General features: G+C 43.5%; 2 protein-coding genes across 3 annotated transcripts in view; one reads left to right on the top strand and one right to left on the bottom strand.

Moving 5' to 3' along the window:
• The window catches only part of dzip1l (DAZ interacting zinc finger protein 1-like), a 117158-nt gene extending 114190 nt beyond the window's left edge, over window positions 1–2968 (bottom strand). Inside the window, exon 1 of the mRNA XM_055646015.1 lies at window positions 1934–2968. The gene's annotated coding sequence lies outside the window, so the exon portion shown is untranslated. The remainder of the gene's footprint in view (window positions 1–1933) is intronic.
• Window positions 2969–3122: 154 nt separating this feature from the next.
• The window catches only part of stk25b (serine/threonine kinase 25b), a 64010-nt gene continuing 45549 nt past the window's right edge, over window positions 3123–21583 (top strand). For both annotated transcript variants that reach the window (XM_055646017.1, XM_055646016.1), the window contains exon 1: window positions 3123–3346. In XM_055646017.1, the coding sequence (XP_055501992.1) occupies window positions 3311–3346 (36 nt within the window). In that variant the 5' untranslated portion in view covers window positions 3123–3310. The remainder of the gene's footprint in view (window positions 3347–21583) is intronic.

Raw genomic sequence — 21583 nt, 5'->3', positions numbered from 1 at the left:
GGGGAATATTTCCTTTTCTGATTATAGTTTTATTAGCCTGGTTCGGATTTGTCTGTCTGTGCGAACTTAAAGTGGATTGAGTGGGAGAGATTACTGCTTGGAAGAGACTGTGATTGAGAGTTGGAGTATTGGATTGAGAAACCGGAGATCCTTTGTTTGAAAGTTTAGAGTTGAATGAAGTGATTGTGATCTAACTGATAAGAAAGTTGGGAGAGCAATTGAATACGAGCGAGTGGTTTGAATAATTGAATAGGAGCGATTGAGTGAGTGATTGAGTAACAGTTGGAAGGGACCAATTGTGCGAATAGGTGTGAGTCTAAGAAACGATTAGCCATTGTGTGGGAGAGACTCCATTGACCTTGGTGTCCGAAAGGAAGGAGTGAGTTTGAATAGGTGTTAGTGTCTGGAATTTTATTTTGTATTGTAACTATTGCGCAAAAAAATGGGGAATGTCTCGGAGAAGGACCGATCAAATAGACCAGGAAGCCCGATAAGGATAATTTGCGAAAAGCTTCCACATGAAGCAGACAGATTAAGAGGATTATCTGGAGAATTAAATGCAGTTTTGAGAAGCGAACTTTGGCCGCTGGGTGGACTAAAATCTGTAATAAGAATAAACTACATAGAAATGTTTGTCAAACGATATGAAAACAGTGAAGAAGGGAATGAGCTAATTGGAATATGGAGAATGTCCTTTATTAGGAGGAAAATAAATAAAGAGAAAAAATAAAGATTATAAAACCCCGGATGCCTGGATGTGAGTCAGTCACTCTGGAAGATCGTGAGGGAGAGGCCACAATTGTGGGTCTACTGTGAGTCTACTGAACTGTGAGTCTACTGAACTGTGAGTCTACCCTTTATGTGCTTTATGTGGTTATGTGCTTTATGTGGTTATGTGATTATGTGCTTTATGTGGTTATGTGCTTTATGTAGTTAACCCTTTATCTGCTTGCAATAAATGATTTGTTAGCCAGCAATGTGCTCGCAATGAATGATGATTTGTTAACCCTTACTGTGCTTAAAATAAATAAAGAGACCTATAAAGGTCCACTGTCACGAGGTCTTGTGCCGATCTTCTAGGAGAACGCTTGGGACTGCGTGACCTTCTGGAGTGTCTTTGTTTGAGCAAGGCCAAGAGGGCTTGATCAGGCAGATACGAGGATCGAACCCGCGGTGGTTAGGAACAGTAGTGGGAATTGTACTCGGCCGGCGTCACACCGCCCCCCCCCCCCTCTCCCCAGTCCTTGGGGGAGTGGGGGAGGGAGCTTAGAATGAGCAATTTACACCAGCACACCAATGCAATTATAAAGAAGGCACATCAGCGACTCTACTTCCTGAGAAGATTACGAAGATTCGGCATGTCAAAGAGGATTCTCCTAAACTTCTACATGTGCACGGTCGAGAACATTCTGATTGGTTGCATCGTGGCCTGGTTCAGCAACTTGAACGTCCAGGAGCGAAAAAGACTACAAAAGGTTGTGACCACTGCCCAGTCCATCACCGGCTTTGACCTCCCCACAGTCGAAGGGATCTATCGTAGTCGCTACCTCAAAAAGGCAGCCAAAATCATCAAAGACCCACACCATTCTTGCCACACACTCATTGCCATCAGGAAGAAGGTACAGGAGCCTGAAAACTGTAACATCCAGGTTCAGGAACAGCTTCTTTCTTACAGCCATCAGGCTATTAAACATAACAGCGAATAAGCTCTAAGCTCTGAACTGCAAAAGACTATATTATTATTGCACTATATATTTTTTTTCTTTTTCTCTTGCCCCGTTATGTACTATGTTTACATATTCACATATTCTATTGTGCTGCAGCAAGTAAAAATGTCATTGTCCCATCTGGGACATATGACAATAAAATACTGTTGTCTTGTCTCTTGCTTAGCCAAAAGCAAACTGTCTAACATACTTTCATTTTAATTTACCTTTTCTCTAATGTAGCCCGTTCTGTTGGATTCCAACAGTTCCCGATTGCTAGATTCTTATAGGGTGCTGTATATTACTGGAATTTCAGAATCTTTTGCATTCTGGATTCTTTCTTGGAGCCTGACTGTTCCACATAGGAACTGCTGGATTCTCAATTGGTTTGGCCTCTTGACCTTGTCCCTATTTGGTTCTCATATATCCATGCTTCATTGGGTTCATTTGTTAACTTAATTATCCCTGAATGATTGTCATACACAGATTTTCCTGCGTTCTGTACCACACACGTTTTGGATTCCTGCTGGTTAGTGATGCATATTCTTAATTCTATATTTTTAATCCCTAAAGTGTCGTCATGTATCCATTTTTTTTTATGGTGTCCTCACTTTCCCTTTCTTATGGAACCCTTAATACTGTTGCTGGTTTACTGATCCCAAAGCACCGATCTGATGCTTTCTCTCTGGGCCTCCTCCTGACTGCCTTCTCATACACTGTTCTCACGTGGATTTGCTTCTCTTGCTTTTTTTCATTTCTCTAAGCAAGGATCCTATCTGAAGTGAGTTTCGTATTTTTTTGGTGACTGCTTTATCCCAGCTGGGCGTCAACCTTGCCAAGTAGTTATCCCAGTCATATCCTGTGGTTGATTACATCTTCTGGGGTCCAAATCTGCTCCTTTTTCCAGCCGGGTTACTAGACAGGGTTTCCTAATTGGTTCTAAAACACGATATACGTTTTTTCCTCTTCAAAATTCAACAGGTTACGTTATCCTTGCTGTGTTTTTTCTCTCCATGGAGTTTGGACATCCCGTGGTATTCCTTGGTTCTGGAATCCTTCTTGGTTGATCATCACTGTCGGTGTTGTAATTCCTACAGGGTTGGGATACGCTGCTGGTGTTTCTCAGCAGACTTGGGTTAAAGGTGTCAAGTTTCCTTCAGAGAAACTATTTACGACGTTTAAATAACGTCGTGTCGTTCGCAGCTGTGAAGATGACGCGACATCATTGCCGGTTGACGCGGGGGCTCCAAGGACTGGGGAGAGAGGGGGGGCGGTGTGACGCCAGCCGAGGCGGCCTACTCAGGCCGGAATCTCCGCGCCCTTGCGGTGCACGCTGGGAGACGTAGTCCTATCTTACCGTCGCCGGTCAGCGCGGAGCGGCGGCAAACGGGCCGGAGAACTCCGACTCCCGGCGTGCTCGGCGACACGCGGGCGCCTGCGCAATCGGCGGGCAGTAGGAGGGCTGGAGACCCAAACAGTAAAGAGCTGACGGTTTTTTTCGCGGAGGCTCGAGGCGGCCTTCGGAGGGGGTGATGGTCCCTCGGGCCTGTCGGTAGAGGTTGTACTGCAGTCCCCGACTTCGGACACCAGCCGGGCTGCGCTTCATGGATATGGCTCACATTCGGGACTTCAGTTTACAGGTAGGAACAGGCAGTTGCTGGCGTTTTATTGGCTGTGTTCGGTCCACGGAGGGAGGGAGGAAGGATATCCCCCCCCCCCTCTCTCTCTCTCTCCCCCCCCCCCCCCTCTCTCTCTCTCTGTGTCTCTCTCTGTCTCCATCTCTGTCTCTCTCTCTCTTTCTATCTATCTCCCTTTCTCTCTCTCTCTCTCTCTCTCTCTCTCTCTCCTCTCCCCTCCCCCCCTGCCCCCCCTCCCTCCCTTTTGTTCCCTGTCTCACAATATACTTTAAGTCTTCTATTTTGGTCAAGTTCAAGTCAAGCCTTCGACCTGTCCACCCCTCCGAGCTGGCTGCCCACGTGTGAGCCGACCTGATTGACGCTCACCAAGGTCTGGGACCCTGGTGAGTGCGAGTTGGCAGTGCCCAAGTGTAAACGTCCCAGCAGCTTGTTGAATAACTTTTTTAATGTACTGATTTAAACGTTATACGTGTGCTATTGTGTATTCGCATTGAAAAATAACTGAGTTTTCTTATTATTAGTACCCTGACTTGATAAACCAATTCTAGTACTTTATAATTGAAATATCCATCCTAACGATTCATTTTTATGATGCGATTTACATACATTGTCACTGTCTCAATTTACCTGCACCCCTATCTCACCTGACCTGCCCCTGACTTCTGTTTCATGATTGCAACTAACCCTCTATTAAATCATTCCAATGCAAATGTTCATTGGGTAGGTGTGCAGGCAATTGATGTATAGAAAATGGTCAGTATCTGGTGCTAATTTTCTCATGCCTGTGAACGGGATATGATGGTAGCTTCTCCCACATTGTTTTGAATATGATATTTTCTTGCATATCTAAATTTATTCAATATTTGATAAGGAGTAATTATGTGATGCAGCTTATTACAATCAGTTAGCTTCAAACACTGTTTCTGTTGATCCCATAAATCAGCTGGTAAGAAGTAGTGATTACAGAAATTCTGTTCAGGGCCTATAGCATAAAATGGAAATCAAGTAGAAGTGACATTTAATCAGATTGGTTGAAGATGTATCCTAAGGATATATTTCACTGGTATTTGAAAGCATATTCAAAATACACCAGAAATGCCAAATATACCACTATGAAAGGCAGCAGCATTTAACGAAAGAAATATTTAAATTATCGTTGCATGTGATCTCCAGAAGGGACTTCCAGAAGGAAGTGTCTATGTGGCTGGAAGGCAGTAAGAGTGTAAGTGAATTACCATGATCAATCTTTAATCAGACTGTTGAGTGTGGAAATATAAGACCTCTCAGATCCCATAAGTGTTGGTTCCATCATAACCAACATTATTGAATATTTTAGTCCTCGTTGATGATGGTGAGGATGGTTTTGATTAAATAAGACATTACAATAAATGAAGCCTTTAGTGTAACTAAAATCCTGAAGTTTAAAACTAGGTTTTGTTGAAGGATCCCTGGCCCGAAACTTCACCTGTTGGTCACAAGCTGGTTACCAAACTTGCAGAACTGGGTCTCTGCACATCGATCTGCAATTGGATCCTCGACTTCCTCATTCACAGACCACAGATTGTTCGTATTGGTGGAAATGTGTCAGCCTCCATAACAATCAGCACGGGAGCACCTCAAGGCTGCGTGTTCAGCCCCCTACTATACTCACTCTTTTCTCATGACTGCGTAGCAGGTCATAGTGCAAACTCCATCATCAAGTTCGCTGACGAAACCACTGTTGTGAGACTATCACTGATGGGGACGAGTCAGAGTATAGAAGTGAGATTGACTGACTGACCAAATGGTGCCAGCACAATAACCTGGCCCTCAACACCAGCAAAACCAAGAAACAGATTGTGGACTTTGGAAAGGGTAGGATGGGGACCCACAGTCCCGTTTATATCAACGGGTCGATGGTGGAAAGGGTCAAGAGCTTCAAATTCCTGGGCGTACATATCTCTGAAGATCTTTCCTGGTCCGAGAACACTGATGCAATTATAAAAAAAGCACATCAGCGCCTTTACTTCCTGAGAAGATTACGGAGAGTCGGTATGGCAAGGAGGACTCTCTCTAACTTCTACAGGTGCACAGTAGAGAGCATCCTGTAGAGTTGCATCGTGGCTTGGTTCGGCAACTTGAGCGTCCTGGAGCGGGAAAGACTACAAAAAGTAGTAAACCCTGCCCAGTCCATCATTAGCTCTGACGTACCTTCCATCGAGGGGATCTATCGCAGTCACTGCCTCAAAAAGGCTGGCAGCATCATCAAGGACCCACACCATCCTGGCCACACACTTATCTCCCCGCTACCTTCAGACAGAAGGTACAGGAGCCTGAAGACTTCAACCACCAGGTTCAGGAATAGCTACTTCCCCACAGCCATCAGGCTATTAAACTCGGCTCGGACAAAACTCTGAACGTTCGAGAAAGAGAATGGTATGTTAGCATTCATAGCAAAATGATTTGAGTATAGGAGCAGGGAGGTTCTACTGCAGTTGTAAAAGGTCTTGGTGAGACCACACCTGGAGTGTTGCGTACAGTTTTGGTCTCCTAATCTGAGGAAAGACATTCTTGCCATAGAGGGAGTACGGAGAAGGTTCGCCAGACTGATTCCTGGGATGTCAGGACTTTCATATGAAGAAAGACTGGATAGACTCGGCTTGTACTCGCTAGAATTCAGAAGATTGAGGGGGGATCTTTTAGAAACGTACAAAATTCTTAAGGGGTTGGACAGGCTAGATGCAGGAAGATTGTTCCCGATGTTGGGGAAGTCCAGAACAAGGGGTCACAGTTTAAGGATAAGGGGGAAATCTTTTAGGACCGAGATGAGAAAAACATTTTTCACACAGAGAGTGTGAATCTCTGGAATTCTCTGCCACAGAGGGTAGTTGAGGCCAGTTCATTGGTTATATTTAAGAGGTGGTTATATGTGGCCCTTGTGGTTAAAGGTATCAGGGGGTATGGAAAGAAAGTAGGTACAGGATACTCAGTTGGATGATCAGCCATGATCATATTGAATGGCGGTGCAAGCTCGAAGGGCCGAATGACCTAGTCCTGCACCTATTTTCTATGTTTCTATTTATTCATGTGTGTATATATTTATAATGGTATATGGACACACTGATCTGATTCATGCCTACTATGTTCTGATGTGCTGAAGCAAAGCAAGAATTTCATTGTCCTATCAGGGACACATGATAATAAACTCTCTTGAACTTGAACTCTTGAACTTCATTTCCTCCACAAATACTGCCCGACCCATTGAGCTCCTCCAACACTTTGTATTGTACACTAGGTTTTAATAAACAACACACACTAGTAATGTGTGCAGTGTGGCTTTTTTAGATCCTATAAACCAACATGGCATAGAAAATGGGCACCTTGTCTTGTGCACAGTAACCATCAATATACCATTCAGAAACAAGACTTTAGGTGCTGGAATCTTAAGCAAAAATCTAGTGCTGGACGCACTCGGTTGTTGGGCAGCATTTGTGGAGGGAAATTGACAGGTGGCATTTCAGATCAGGACCCTTCTTCAGACCTGAAGAAAAAAACATTCACACTCATTCTCCCCATACATTTGTTAACTGACAAAAATGGTTATAGTCTGAAGAAGGGTCTCGACCTGAAACATCACCTATTCTTTCGCTCCATAGATGCTGCCTCACCCACTGAGTTGCTCCAGCATTTTTATCTACCTTTGATTTATCCAGCATCTGCAGTTCCTTCCTAAACAAAAATGGTTATAGTAGTTACTGAATAAATATATCAGGCACATCTGTGTTAACCATATCTGATTTGGGTGGAGCCTGCAGCTGCCCAAGTGGGTGAATGTGGAAGGAAAAAGTTGAAGTTGAGTCAACAGACATGGTGAAAAAATTGCAGGTGTTGGAAATCTGAAAGTAACCATATAACCATATATAACCATATAACAATTACAGCACAGAAACAGGCCATCTCGACCCTTCAAGTCCGTGCCGAACACGTATTCTCCCCTAGTCCCATACACCTGCGTTCAGACCATAACCCTCCATTCCTTTCCCGTCCATATAACTATCCAATTTAGTAAATCTAAAGGTTGGAAATAACAGATCAAGTAGTGTACATGGAGAGAAAAACATGACACTGTTAACATTTTAAGGTGTAAACTTTGTTTCTCTCTCCATGGATACGTCATTTTCCAGAATTTTCTGTTTTTATTTTGGCAAACACTGCCTGGTTGTACGGATACATGGAGAATGACTGCCTTTTATAGATGATTAATCTTAGCTAATGTTTATTCAAGGTATGATGGATGTTTAATTAGGAACAATCTATCAGAGAAAAAAAATTAAAATTGTTGCTTTCTTTGGAACAATGTTTTCCAGTTGAAGTTGTTGATTAACCATAGGTGTGGCCAAGACAACATCAATTTGTGGGATGAGGTCCCACAATCCCGTTTATATCAATGGTGGAGAGGGTCAAAAATTTCAAATTCCTAGGCGTGCATATTTCCAAAGATCTTTCCTGGACCCAGCACCATGATACAATTATAAAGAAGGCAGATCAGCGCCTCTACTTCCTGAGAAGATTACGGAGATTCGTTATGTCAAAGAGGATTCTCTTGAACTTCTACAGGTGCACAGTAGAGAGCATACTGACTGGTTGCATTGTGGCCTGGTTCGGCAACTTGTACGTCCAGGAGCGGAAAAGACTGCAAAAAGTTGGGACTACTGCATAATCCATCACCAGCTCTGACCTCACCACCATTGAAGGGATCTATTGAAGTTGCTGCCTCAAAGGCAGCCAAAATCATCAAAGACCCAAACCATCCTGGCCACACACTCATTTCACCATTGCCTTCGGGAAGAAGGTACAGGAGCCTGAAAACTGTAACGTCCGGCTTCAGGAACAGCTTCTTCCCGACAGCCATCAGGCTATTAAACATGACAGCAAATAAGCTCTGAACTACAACAAACAATTATTATTATTGCACTATATTCGTTTATTTATTGAGTATGTACATGTGCATATATACACACTGAGCTTTTTTTTTTCTCCCGTTATGTACTTGTTTACATATTCTGTTGTGCTGCAGCAAGCAAGAATTTCATTGTCCTATCTAGGACGTATGACAATAAAACACTCTTGACTCTTCAATGGTGGGGTGGTCAATACCTGTGATGGACTGGGACTATTTTTTGCAATCACCTTCATTACTGGGTATTCAAGTTGCTGAACCAAGCCGTGATGCAATTAGACAATATGCTTTCTATCGTACACCTGTAGAATTGTATTTGTTGGCATCTCTACTCTCAATCTACTAAGGAAGTAGAGGCATTGAAAGGCTTTCTTTATGACTACATCAATGTGCTGGGTCGTCAGATCGGTTGATGAAAACAGGTTTGCGGCTCTTTGGCCTTCCTCTTCTGATGCCAATAATCAGCTCCTTGGTTTTACTAACGTTGAGAGCAAGGTTGTTGTTCAGACACCATTCAATACGGTGATCGATCTCCTCCCTGTACACTGACTCATTATTGCCCATTTTTTTATTAAACAATGGTGGTGTCATCAGCGAATTTAAAGATGGGGTTCAAACTGTGTGCGGCTACACAGACATGGGTGCAGTTGAGTAGAGCAGTGTTATGAACACTCGGCCTTGAGGTTATGTTTGCCAATGTTGCCAATTCAAACCGATTGTGGTCTGTCGATGAGGATGTTAATGATCCATTTGCAAATGGATGACTATAGACAATAGGTGCAGGAGTAGGCCATTCGGCCCTTCGAGCCTGCACCGCCATTCAATGTGATCATGGCTGATCATCCACAATCAGTATCTCGTTCCTGCCTTCTCTCCATATTCCTTAGCTCCGCTATCCGTAAGAGCTCTACCTAACTCTCTCTTAAATGCATCCAGAGATCCAGCCTCAACCGCCCTCGAGGCACACTAGAGGCAGAGAATTCCACACACTCACAACTCTCTGTGTGAAAAGGTTTTTCCTCATCTCCATTGTAAATGGCTTACCACTTATTCTTAAACTATGGCCCCTGGTTCTGGACTACCCCCAACATTGGGAACATGTTTCCCGCCTCTGGTGTGTCCAAACCTTTAATAATCTTATTTGTTTCAATAAGATCCTAAATTCTAGAGTATACAAGCCCAGCCACTCCAATCCATCAACATATAATAGTCCCGCCATCCCGGGAATTAACATCGTGAACCTACGCTGCACTCCCTCAATAGCAAGAATGTCCTTCCTCAAAACTGCACACAATACTCCAGGTGTGGTCTCACTAGGGCCCTGTACAACCTTGGGAGGACCTCTTTGCTCCTGTACTCAACTCCTCTTGTTATGAAAGCCAACATGCCATTCGCTTTCTTCACTGCATGCTTACTTTCAATGACTGATGAACAATCAGATCGCGTTGTACTTCCCCTTTTCCTAATTTAGATAATAATCTGCCTTCCTGTTTTTGCCACCAAAGTGGATAACCTCACATTTATCCACATTAAACTGCATCTGCCAGTCACATAACCTGTCCAAGTCACTCTGCATCCTCATAGCATCCTTCTCACTTTTCACACTGCCACCCAGTTTTGTGTCATCTATTACAAAACTCAAATTGTGGAGTACCGAGGCAAATAAATAAATGATAGGTCTTTGTCCCAAATATTATGGAGGGCACTGTATATATGATCTTTGGCCTGAAGTAGATTTGGACTCCATGGGAAATATGCCTATTGGAATATGTAAAAATGTTACCATAACCGTGCCATTTTTTTTTTTTTGCGAAGATGTGATTATACACGAACACACACAAAAATAAATCAACATACAAGATCAGACTTTTAATAGTTACTAGACCACGTGGGACCCGTTGGGTCCCATCCCCCCAACGCACGGTTGCGGGGGGCGGCCTGCGGCACCCACACACACACACTAACCCCCCCCCCCCCCCCCTTGATATTATATTACTATATTATTCATTCGTTCCTTTTACCCCATCCCCTGCCCGATCCACTCACGCATAGCCCACAACTCTCAGGCGCGGCTAGAGAGGGAAGGGGGTAGAGGGGGCAGAGAGCAGAGACAGGGCAGAGGACAGAGGCAGCGGGTAGAGGCAGAGAGCGGCAGCAACCTCCCCACCTTGCGCCGACACGAGGACCCTGAGCGAGTGGGTGAGCATCGACCAAAGGACCACGAGTTGGGCCGCCGCAGTCTTCAGCTATGATCTTTGGTGTTCAGTCCAGGGCCCGACTTCATCTCCACCTGCGTCTTTTGGGGGGGGGGGGGGGGGGGGGGGGGGGGGGGGGGGGGGGGGGGGGGTGGTGACGTCACTCGCAGTGCGAGGAAGAAGGCACACAGACCCATTGTGATGTCATCAGCGAAAGAAAAGTCATTTTTAAATTCAAAGTTTTGTCAAATATTTGAACATTTTCATTAATAACTCGAGAAATAAAGCATGAAATTTTCAGATAAGGCGATTTTGGACTCCACTGGAAAAATGTCGACCGTTATATGTAAAAATGTTACCGTTACCGCATCGTTTTTTTCAAGAAGATATGATTATTCACACACACAAAGACACACACACAAGTATAGAGATATGATGATATATGATAGATAAATAGATAGATAGATAGATAGATGTAACAAAGTTATGTTTTTTAGTCCAAGCTCTTGAAATAACATAAATAGTTTTTCTCTATCACCTACATCCATTTCTACTAATTTCTCAAACTGCAATCAAATTATCACTGAATTCCAGGGAATGTAACTGATTTGTAATATCCTCCGAGTTTCCATGCAATGTATCCTTCTGAAAGTCTGGATCAGAAAGTCAGACTGAAGAAGGGTCTCGATCTGAAATGTCACCTATTCCTTTTCTGTAGAGATGCTATCAGACCCACTGTGTTACTCCAGCTTTTTGTGTTGTTTTTTTGTCCAGTTCTTAGATTTTAAACCAGCATTTGCAGTTCCTTCCTGCACACTTACATCGACATCCCTTTTAATCCCGCTAACCCTTCTGCAATCAACAAAATAATACTGGACTAGAAAGCCATAGATTCAAATTGTTCGTATATTTTGTGCATAACTGTAGCCCTATACAGGTTTTTCAAGGATTCAAGGTCAGTTTATTGTCACAGGTACCAAATAAGGTACAGTGAAATTCGAATTCCACTATACACATCCAGCCTAACAGAGTATCTGCCCGTTATTCCTACTCTGTCTTCTACCAATCGTCCGTTTCCTTTATGCGGTCAATAAGTTGTCCTCGATTGCGTATGCTTCAACTTTACTTAATGGTCTCTTTATTAATAGATTGAATAATTTTTGGACTGTTAAATAAATAAGATTTCCCTGCCATTAAGTTAATAACTGAGCTATAAAGAGCTCTGTGCAAATCCATGTTGTCTCTTTGATGAGCTGAAAATTTTCAAGCTATTCAGTTACTTTATCCTTAATTATAGACTAGTAATTTTATTACAACTGAAGTTGGGATAATTGATCTATAATTCCCTTCTTTCTCCCTCACTGTTCTTAAATAGTCAATTGACAAATAGAACTAGAAAAACCTTGTAAGTGCAAATTCAATTGGATGGTATGACATGATTGTGCCATTGTCACAGGGAAACCTGATTGGTTTTATAATCTAACGAGATGCTTTTTGAATGGAGAGCATATTGCAAATGGTGTAACTATAAATATTCCCACATTTTTTTTAAATGCCTTTGAGATGGAACCCGTTTAGGTCCTGGCATTTGACATTCTTCGATTTAATTGTTAGCTAATTAGTTTAGGTTAATTTTGAAATATTAGGCATGTTATTCCCCCAAAGTATTTATTCAACATGCCTGCTGTTTCTTTTCTTTTTTTGGGCACAAAAATATATTAAAGAAATGCATGTAGATGGGGTAGGTGCTCCATTTCAGTCCACAAGGATGAACCCCGTGCTTTCAGGTGGCTGTCATTTTAATTCTGCACGCCATTCCACTATAATCTCTCTTTTTGATTTCTCAAGCCCCTGTCCCACTTGCGTGTCCTTGGCATGCTAATTATACAACCTCGTCGTCGCGTTGAGGTGCACATGTAGGTCGCGCGGGGTGGTGGCATGGAGGAGTGCGGAGTTGTGCGCGGTATCGCGCGGCGCTCCGGGATTTTGTAGGGAAACAAAATCTTTGCGCGCCTCCGGCGTGACATAGCGCGTACACGCGCAGGCATATTGCAGTCCCACGATACCCGTGCGCCTCAACGCGACGACGAGGTCGCGTAATTAGCGTGCCGAGGACACTTAAGTGGGACGGGCTTTACACTATTGCAATGAAGCAAAATCTCAAGGAATAGCACCACCTCTTGGCAAGTTATATATTTTGGGGCTTAATATTGACCGGCAATTTCAGATAATCAGCACTCAACTCTTGTCTGTATTTCAATCATATGGTGTTTATCAACTCCCTTTCTGGTATTTTACCACTTGCAACGATTACTTGCACCTCTTCCAGTCATTCTGCTGGCATCTCCACCATTTTGTAATTCAGTCTCTCTATGTAACAATAGCAAGGTCATGGGTGATGTCTTTAGACGTCTCGGCCCGAAACGTCACCCATTCCTTCTCTCCAGAGATGCTGCCTATCCCACTGAGTTACTCCGACTTTTTGTGTCTTATTTTTGGTTTAAACCAGCATCTGCAGTTCCTTCCTACACAATAACAAGGCCATGCATAGTTCTGGTCATCAGGCTATGGGAAATAAACCATTGCACGGGAAAAGGTATGGAACATATTTGCAATCGTTAGCTAAAATATTAGATAAGATTAATTTGAGTTTTTTTGGAACAGAGAAGGCCGAGTGGAAATTTGTGTACATAAAGTAAGGGGGAGACCCAGATAACTAAGTAGGAGCTGCATGGTTCCACTTCAAATAGCAAAGGGGTGGAAAAATAGGAGGGTGTAAATTTAACTTAATTGGAGGATAGATTAGAGAGAATCTGAGGGGGGTGGGGGGGGGGCGGTGTCACCAAGAAAGTGGTAGTGGGACTGGAAGGGCAGAAATCCTTACTAATCCATACTAAAATGGTAATGGCAAAAACATGATCTGCGTAACTGCAGACTTGTGCTGTGAAGTGGGATTATGTTGGCTAGCTTTTATGATTGACACAGCCACAATGAATGAGTACCCTCGCTGTAAATTTTCTACAATTCTCTTGTATTCTGCAGATCTTGCTTTTTGTTCTCTCTACCTCTCCCTGACATTTCTTAGTCGTGAAAATAATTTTACTTCTAAATTTTCCTAATTCTGATGAAATAGTAATACTATTTCTCTCTCCTTGGATGCTGCCTGACCAGCAGAGTATTTCCATCTCTTTCTATGTTTACTTCCAGTAAATGATTTTGACGGAGATTTCTCTCCCTGCTCTTATACCTCTCGCTGTCTGCTTAGTCACTAATTATAGCCAAAATGCAGAGATATGTATAGGTTTTTGCATTTTCTTATGCTTTTTGTTTAAATTTTATGTTACCCCTTTCTGCTCTTTAGTTATGCATGAATATTATTTTGGTTGTTAGTGTTTTGTTTTCCTTTGGAAAGTAAAAACTGAGGACATCAATTTCCTTCCATTGATCTTCTGTTGTTTTACGCATTAGCTCCTTTGTTCCATTACATTGAAGCCAACCGCGCCTAAATCTGTCTTCATATTGGCTGCCTTGATTTCAGACAGCATGTTGAATTTGATCATGTTGTAGTCATTATTAGATAAGCACTAATGTAGTGTTGTTAATTACATATGGAGTCATAACTAAATCCGTTGTGGACTTCCACTCCCCCAGTTTGTTGATAGAATATATTGTTGCAGAAACATTTTTACATATTCAAGAAATTGCCTGCATTTCAGGCATCAATTAGTCTGCTGATTTTAATCTGTGAAAATATAAAACAATTCATTAAAACAATTCTGCCTGTACCATGTCCTTGTCTAATATGTATATTCTGCCACCACATTGTCATGTTATTTTCTACCCATAAGATTGCATTACATGCTTATCTCCTGTCATTCAAGTTACTTCATTCTCCATTGCTGAGGTTCCTTTGCTTTCTATCACTTTCTCAATCTTCTCTACAGAAGTTATTTATTTAGTTTCCTATGTAGATCAAGTTTCCCTGTTTCGGCAGAAGAATGGAGTCATCACAACCAAGTTAAATTTACACTTGGATATTACAGATGTTTCTCTTACTCCATATATTTACTTTTGCTAATTATGCACATAAAAAGTTTGTGCTGTTGGTTTAAATTGCATATTTAATATCTCAAACCTTATCTGATGAACTGTATATTTTCACCTGCTAAAGAAAAAGTGATTTGAATATTTATAATGGATTCCAGTAAACCAACATATTTTGTTAAATGTTTTTGTTCAGTGGTACAATCTTGTGAAATGTCATTATTATGCAACAGCAACACATAGTTTTGGTCATAGACCCTGTGAGTCTACTGCAAAACGCTATGCTGCAAATCTTAAATTGCGGGAATCATCAAGGCAAAGATGATGGAAAGACATTTGGGTTTTTAAGGAGATGGTTGGTGTTTATTGCTGCCAAGGAACTACATCAGCAAAAAAAATGCCCTGTCTTTGGAATAATCTGTTTTTATCAGTCAAACAAAATAAACTCAAGGCCTAAACATTTTTTGCTTAAAAAGAACACTCAATCTTGGGTATGTTCTTTTATATGATGCATTTTACACCTAGAAAGTGTGTGGCATTAGAATTACCTACCTCAGCTGTTTTACAAATTAACTACTTTTTTAAGTAGATTATGTTCTTCAAAGGAAGTCTGATGTGATTCAAAAGGTTCATGAGAAATTATTCACAAAGTAGGTTCAGATGCAGTAAATTGCTTCTGGCTTCCAGTGTCATGGAAACCTTCAGCTTTATCAACATTCCTTTAACCCAGTATAAGAACGAAAGATGTTACAGGGATTGGTCCGAGTCAGCATGGAATTTTTTGAGGATGTAACTAGGAAAATGGACAAGGGATGTAGTGTATCTGGACTTTCAGAAAGCATTTGATAAGGTCCCACATAGGAGATTAGTGGGCAAAAGTAGGGCACATGGTATTGAGGGTAGAGTGCTGACATGGATAGAAAATTAGTTGGCAGACAGGAAACAAAGAGTAGGGATTAACGTGACTCTTTCAGAATGGCAGGCAGTGACTAGTGGGGTAGCACAAGGATCGGTGCTGGGACTGCAACTATTTACAATATACATCAATGATTTAGATGATGGGATTCAAAGTAACATTAGAAAATTTGCAGATGACACAAAGCTGGGTGGTAGTGTGAACTGCGAGTAGGATGCTATGAGAATGCAGGGTGACTTGGACAGGTTGGGTGAGTGGGCAGATGCAGTTTAATGTGGATAAATGTGAGGTTATCCACTTTGGTAGCAAAAACAGGAAGGCAGATTATTATCTAAACGGTGTCAAGTTGGGGAAAAGGGGAAGTACAACGGGATCTGGGGGTGCTTGTTCATCAGTCAATGAATGTATGCAAGCAGGTACAGCAGGCAGTGAAGAAAGCAAATGGCATGTTGGCCTTCATAACAAGAGGAGTTGAGTATAGGAGCAAAGAGGTCCTTCTGTCCTTCTAGGGCCCTAGTAAGACCACACCTGGAGTATTGTGTGCAGTTTTGGTCCCCAGGTTTGAGGAAGGACATTCTTGCTATTGAGGTACAGCATAGGTTCACAAGGTCAATTCCTGGGATGGCGGGACTATCATAGGCTGAGAGAATGGAGCAGCTGGGCTTGTATACTCTGGAATTTAGAAGGATGAGAGGAGATCTTATTGAAACATATAAGATTATTAAGGGTTTGGACATGCTAGGGGCAGGAAACATGTTCTCGGTGATGGGGGAGTCCGGAACCAGGGGCCACAGTTTAAGAATAAGGGGCAAGCCATTTAGAACAGAGATGAGGAAACACTTTTTCACTTGTTAGTGTGTGGTATTCTCTGCCTTGGAGGGCGGTGGAGGCCGGTTCTCTGGATACTTTCAAGAGAGAGCTAGATAGGGCTCTTAAAGATAGCAGAATCGGGATATAGGGAGAAGGCAGGAACAGGGTACTGGTTGTGGATGATCAACCTTGATCAGAATGACCTACTGCTGTACCTATTGTCTATGTTTTTATTGTAGTCAACGGAATAATGATGACTTTTAAAGTAACCAACTGACCAGGTTTGCCAATGTAGGTAATGTCAAAGAAAATGTTACAATGATTCGTCATCTCAAACGGGATGATCAAAGTAAATTTAGAAAATTCTTGTAGTAGTTAAGATATACAGGTGCACAACCTTTTATCCGAAAGCCTTGACCAGCCACTTTTCGTAATTCAGAATTTTTCGGCTTTCGGAATGGAAGATTTTTAGCGTAGATTTTAACGACTGGCTCAGTGGTAGAGTGCTCGGCTCATATCCGCAAGGTCGCGAGTTGCGCCTAGATCCCGGCAGTTACTCTATTGCGAGTTTGAGTCTTCAATGTAGTTTTTTCTTGCAGAATAGGAGAGAATAGGGATGGTTAGGCTGGGATCATTCTCTGCGAGATGATCTTAGTGCGGGAGACAAGTGTAGGAGAGGTGTACTAACTGTGTGGGCAGAACTTTGGAAGTGATTGCCCACCATTCTCAAAAGCCGCTGTGTCTCCCTGTCCCTCCAACTCCAGAGGAATCCACTCCCCAATGGGCCGCTACGGCGACAAGTGGCAGTTAGCCCACAGCCCGAGCTGCGCCACCCCAAGAACAAGACGTACCTTGCACACCATCAGCTTCTGTGTGTTCCTCTGGAGTTGGAGCGGGGCTGGGCTGGAGTTGCTGATCTGGGATCTCCGTGCTTGCAGTGGGCCTGGGGGTCGGTGTCCCGATGAGGGGGAGCAGCTCGGGCTGTGGGCGAACTGCCACGTCGCCGTAGCGGCCCATCGGGGAGCGACTTCTGGTGGTCCTGACGTCTCTCAGCTCCTGTCCAGGGGGATGGCTGGAGACGTCAGGACCAACAGGAACCCGCTCCCCGATGCGCCGCTACAGCGACAAGTGGCAGTTCGCCCACAGCCCGAGCTGCGCCCCCTCATCCGCAACCCGGGTTCCTCTGGAGTTGGAGCGGGGCTGGGCTAGAGTTGCTGCTGGCTGTGAGTCTCCGGGATCTCCGTGCTTGCAGTCGGTGTCCCGTTGGTCCTGACGTCTCCAGCCACCCCCCTGGACTGGAGCTGAGACTGGGAACTGTACCGCCCTTGCCCCCTCCCTCTGCAACTGCAAACAACCCCACAGTTCCCAGTCTCAGCTCCTGTACAGGGAGGGTGGCCGGAGACGTCACAGCCCGAGCTGCGCCGCTCAACCGCAACTCCAAGACCAAGACGTACCTTGCACACCATCAGCTTCTGTCCCTACGGGGAGTATGTTCCTCTGGAGTTGGAACGGGGCTGGGCTGCTGCTGGCTGTGGGTCTCTGGGATCTCCGTGCTTGCAGTGGGCCTGGCGGGTCGGTGTCCCGTTGGTCCTGACGTCTCCGGTGACTGGCACTGACTTGCTGGCATCGCCGACGTGAAGACAGTGCAAAGCCCCCGCGCCAGTGCCATGGGCGGGGAGCTGGAGAGGGGAAGGAAGGGGTCACACACATGGCCGGGAAGCAGAGGGGTGTAGGTAGGGTGAAACTGAAGGGAGCGACAATCTGCTGCTGCCTGCCCGCTGAGTTTAAAATGTTCCCACGCAAGACTCACGATCCACGGTAGATACAGTGTGAACTTTTTAACTCAGCGGGCAGGCAGCAGCAGATTGTCAATTATTAACCCTCCTGCGCAATATACCCTCACCTTCTCTTTTATGAATGGGGATTTAGTTCCCCTTTCTTCGAGGACCGACCGGAGGTTCCGCTGTCACCTCTGCAGGCCGCCCTCGGTGAACGTCTTCAAGGACCTTTCTTCAAGGACCGAAGAAATGTCCGCTATTCGGAGCTTTTCGTTATTTGGAACTTCGGATAAAAGGTTGTGCACCTGTACTAGACCAAGTGCAGACCCATTGGGTCTGCTCCCCCAAAGCAAGATGGGGGAGGGGGTTGGGAGGGGGTTGAGAGGGAGGGGGTAGAGAGAGAGGGGAGGGGGGGGGGGGCATTTCCCTCATTCTCCCCTCACTCCCATTCCCTGCCCCAGGACCTACCCAGGTCATAGAGCAGCACCAGGGCCTGGAACTCAGCCTGGTTCTCATACTCGGCCCTGTCTTGGCTGTAGACTCCAGCCGTCAGCTCTGCCGCTGCCTGGGCTCCAGTGCAGTCCCCTACTTCATCGCCAGGCTCGTCCCTGACCTCGCACCCAGGCTCGTCCTTGGTTCCAGTGGCAAATTCTTTCTCGGCCCCGGTCACGGCCCCATCCCAAGCCCCGGACTCGGCCCTCACTCCAGCCCCAACACCAGCACCACCCTCCTCACCAGGTGCCTCGTTCACTGCGAGCGCTGGTGTACCCCTCCCTCCTGGAGTGTTCCGTCCTGCCTTGCGAGTGCATTGTGACGTTACTCATTTTTTTTTCCCGGAAATGGGAGCGTTTTCGGGCTGTTTTTAAAACTTTAAACAATTAATAACTTTGGAAATATAGGTGGGAATGCGACGGGAAAATGTTTATTGCCTCGACGGGGAAAATGTGAGTAGGATGTGTGAAAATGGGAAGGCTGTGGCCTAACGTTTGCAAGAAGATAGGAATTAACATACACACATGCACACGCACGCAGAAGACTTTTAGTTATATAGAGATTATCCTGTTTGCGTATGAATAAAATTTCTACTGGTTCTAAGTACACTTTGGATGCAGTACACTGTTCATTTGATTAGATAATTACCTTCATAGACTATACAAATTAGAGTCCTCTGAATTTCAAAGTTATTGCTTGTTTTTGTTGATAATGTTGCTCTGGCTCCTTCATTCATTGTTCCTTTGCTAATTCCTATGAGATTGGTGTGATTCTTTTGCAAGCGTTGGAGTCTTAATATTATTATGGAGTAAAACTGTTAGCTGAGGATTGGTTTCTTTTCTTCAATACATTAATGGATTCAGAGGGGCAGTAACCACAGCCACAGAGCAAATTAAATATAGATTTAACAAAATCATGTAATTTTGCTGCAGCTCAGAATTGTCCCTGGTGCATTAACTACACTATTTCCCACATGGAATGGGCAATATTGTGCATTGTTTATTTTGTTGCCGATGCCATTCCCTGTATGAAGTCAGTAACTCCCCACTTACTATACAATAATTGCTGTTCCAACCCTGGTCTCTGGCGCTGTAATGCAGCAACTGTACTGCTGTGCCACTGTGCTGCCCTAGCCATGTAATTTGTTTTTCCCTCCAGCTCTGCCTTCTAGGTCATGGCAAATTGCCCAGTTTTTTTTTCTAATATTGCCTCTGGTTCTGTTTGTAAACACCTAAATATGTCCTGTGGTCAATACCTCCTAAGGAAACCAAGTGCTTATTGTGTGTAAGATATGTCAAACAACAAAGATATTATGAGAGTTTGTGCAAAAACAAGAGATAAGATGGTGTGAAAGAGGTAGAAATGCCAGAGAGGCCATCCGTAATGTGATCCAAAACTGGCCTGACAGTAGGACTGGTAACTTTAATGAAGAGACAAGACTGTGCATGTTGGGGGGGGAATAAAAAAAAACATATTGGAGTTTCCGGTCAAGACCCTGCATCAACACCCATACAGGGCTCGACCCGAAACATCGACCATGCCTCTGCATCCACGTTTGCTGTCTGACCCACTGAGTTTGTCCGATGGTCTTTTTTTTGCTGCTAATTTTCCATTTTCAGATTTGATCAGCTGCCAAGTAAGAGAATAAAGTTTGCGATTAGGGCATGCTTTTGAGGCAGTAAGCAAAGAATGATTTTGGTCTTCCCAAGATTTGATTTCTCAGTCCATCAAAGGGGAGCTTCTGAGTTGGATACCTGATAAAACTGGATGAAATAACTGATTTGCCAAGCTGGAGCATTTTGGTAGACACAAGATGTAATGGTGTGGGAGAGGGGTCATTACAATAATCATCAAATGGACTGAAAGGAAATGGGTGCAGTCCCACTCAGCTGAGCAGTGATGGAAGAGATAATGTGGTCAATCGTGTCAAAGACCACAGATAATTCAGCTCTGACAATGAGGCGAGTGTAACTTTGGATGCCATTAATAACTTTGAGAGTTATTTTCATAGTGAGTGGAGAGGCTTCTTCAAGTCGCATCAAGGCCTGCCACTTCCATGCCTATCAGTATGGTAAACAACTATTTTGACGATTCCTTGTCATAAAGCACAAATACACCCAGCTCTTGTCAGCCTTAACAAATTTTTCTGAATTGTCTTGTAATGCAATGTTAATCTCCCAATACCTTCTCCACTACCAACTATCGCCCTGGACCAATTGTCCCTCTTTTACCAGTGGTTGAATTTGGTAGTAATTACCGTTTGTATGGCTTAATACCACACTAAGTACTTTATATTCGCATTTCAAAATCAACAAAGCATTGTTTTTATACAATATTGAATATTTCTTAATATTTAATATTTTAGGTATTTCAACATTGGTGGAAAATATATAGCTTTGGACAGTTGAGCATCTCAAAAGATTTGGGTTCAAATATTGCATTCCAATAAAATTCAAAAGAATGGAGCAATCCACTTAATCTTATACAAAATCATCTTAAAATTGACTGGATATAGGGTAGTATTTCACTCACCACAAGAAGAACCCACAGAGTTATGTAGATATCTTTGAACACTGGTTCAGTTAGTCCTTAAAATTCTTTTAAATGTAATTATGTTGTTCCTTAATGTCATAGATATGAGATCTATGACATTACAATCATTGATAACATTGCTGTCATTGTTCGTTGTTACAGTTTGTTAAACAAATAGAATTTTAACCCTCGACTTAAATTGCTGAATTAACTTAAAAAAATAGCTGAATTGTGAACAAGGCAGATAAAATTATGGAAAGATTACAATTAAAAGCAAAAATTTACGAAAGCTCTGGTGAGAAGAGTTCAAATTGCAAAAACACTTTTACTAAAGAAACATTTTATACCCACCAATACTGATATTGACTTATTGCTGTTGTTGACAACCAGTTACTGTCAGCCATTATTCTGCATCAAGGATCGGAGAAAAGGCCAGGCAGCACTCAGGACTGATAAACTGAAGGATCACTGCCTCTCACATGCATGATGGGGGGGGGAGATGCAGCCCCAATGTCCAATCCCAAGCCCCTCGGC

This window comes from Leucoraja erinacea, chromosome 14 (assembly GCF_028641065.1).
Source record: "Leucoraja erinacea ecotype New England chromosome 14, Leri_hhj_1, whole genome shotgun sequence".
NCBI lineage: Eukaryota > Metazoa > Chordata > Chondrichthyes > Rajiformes > Rajidae > Leucoraja > Leucoraja erinaceus.
This window is presented reverse-complemented; position numbering and strand designations above follow the sequence as displayed.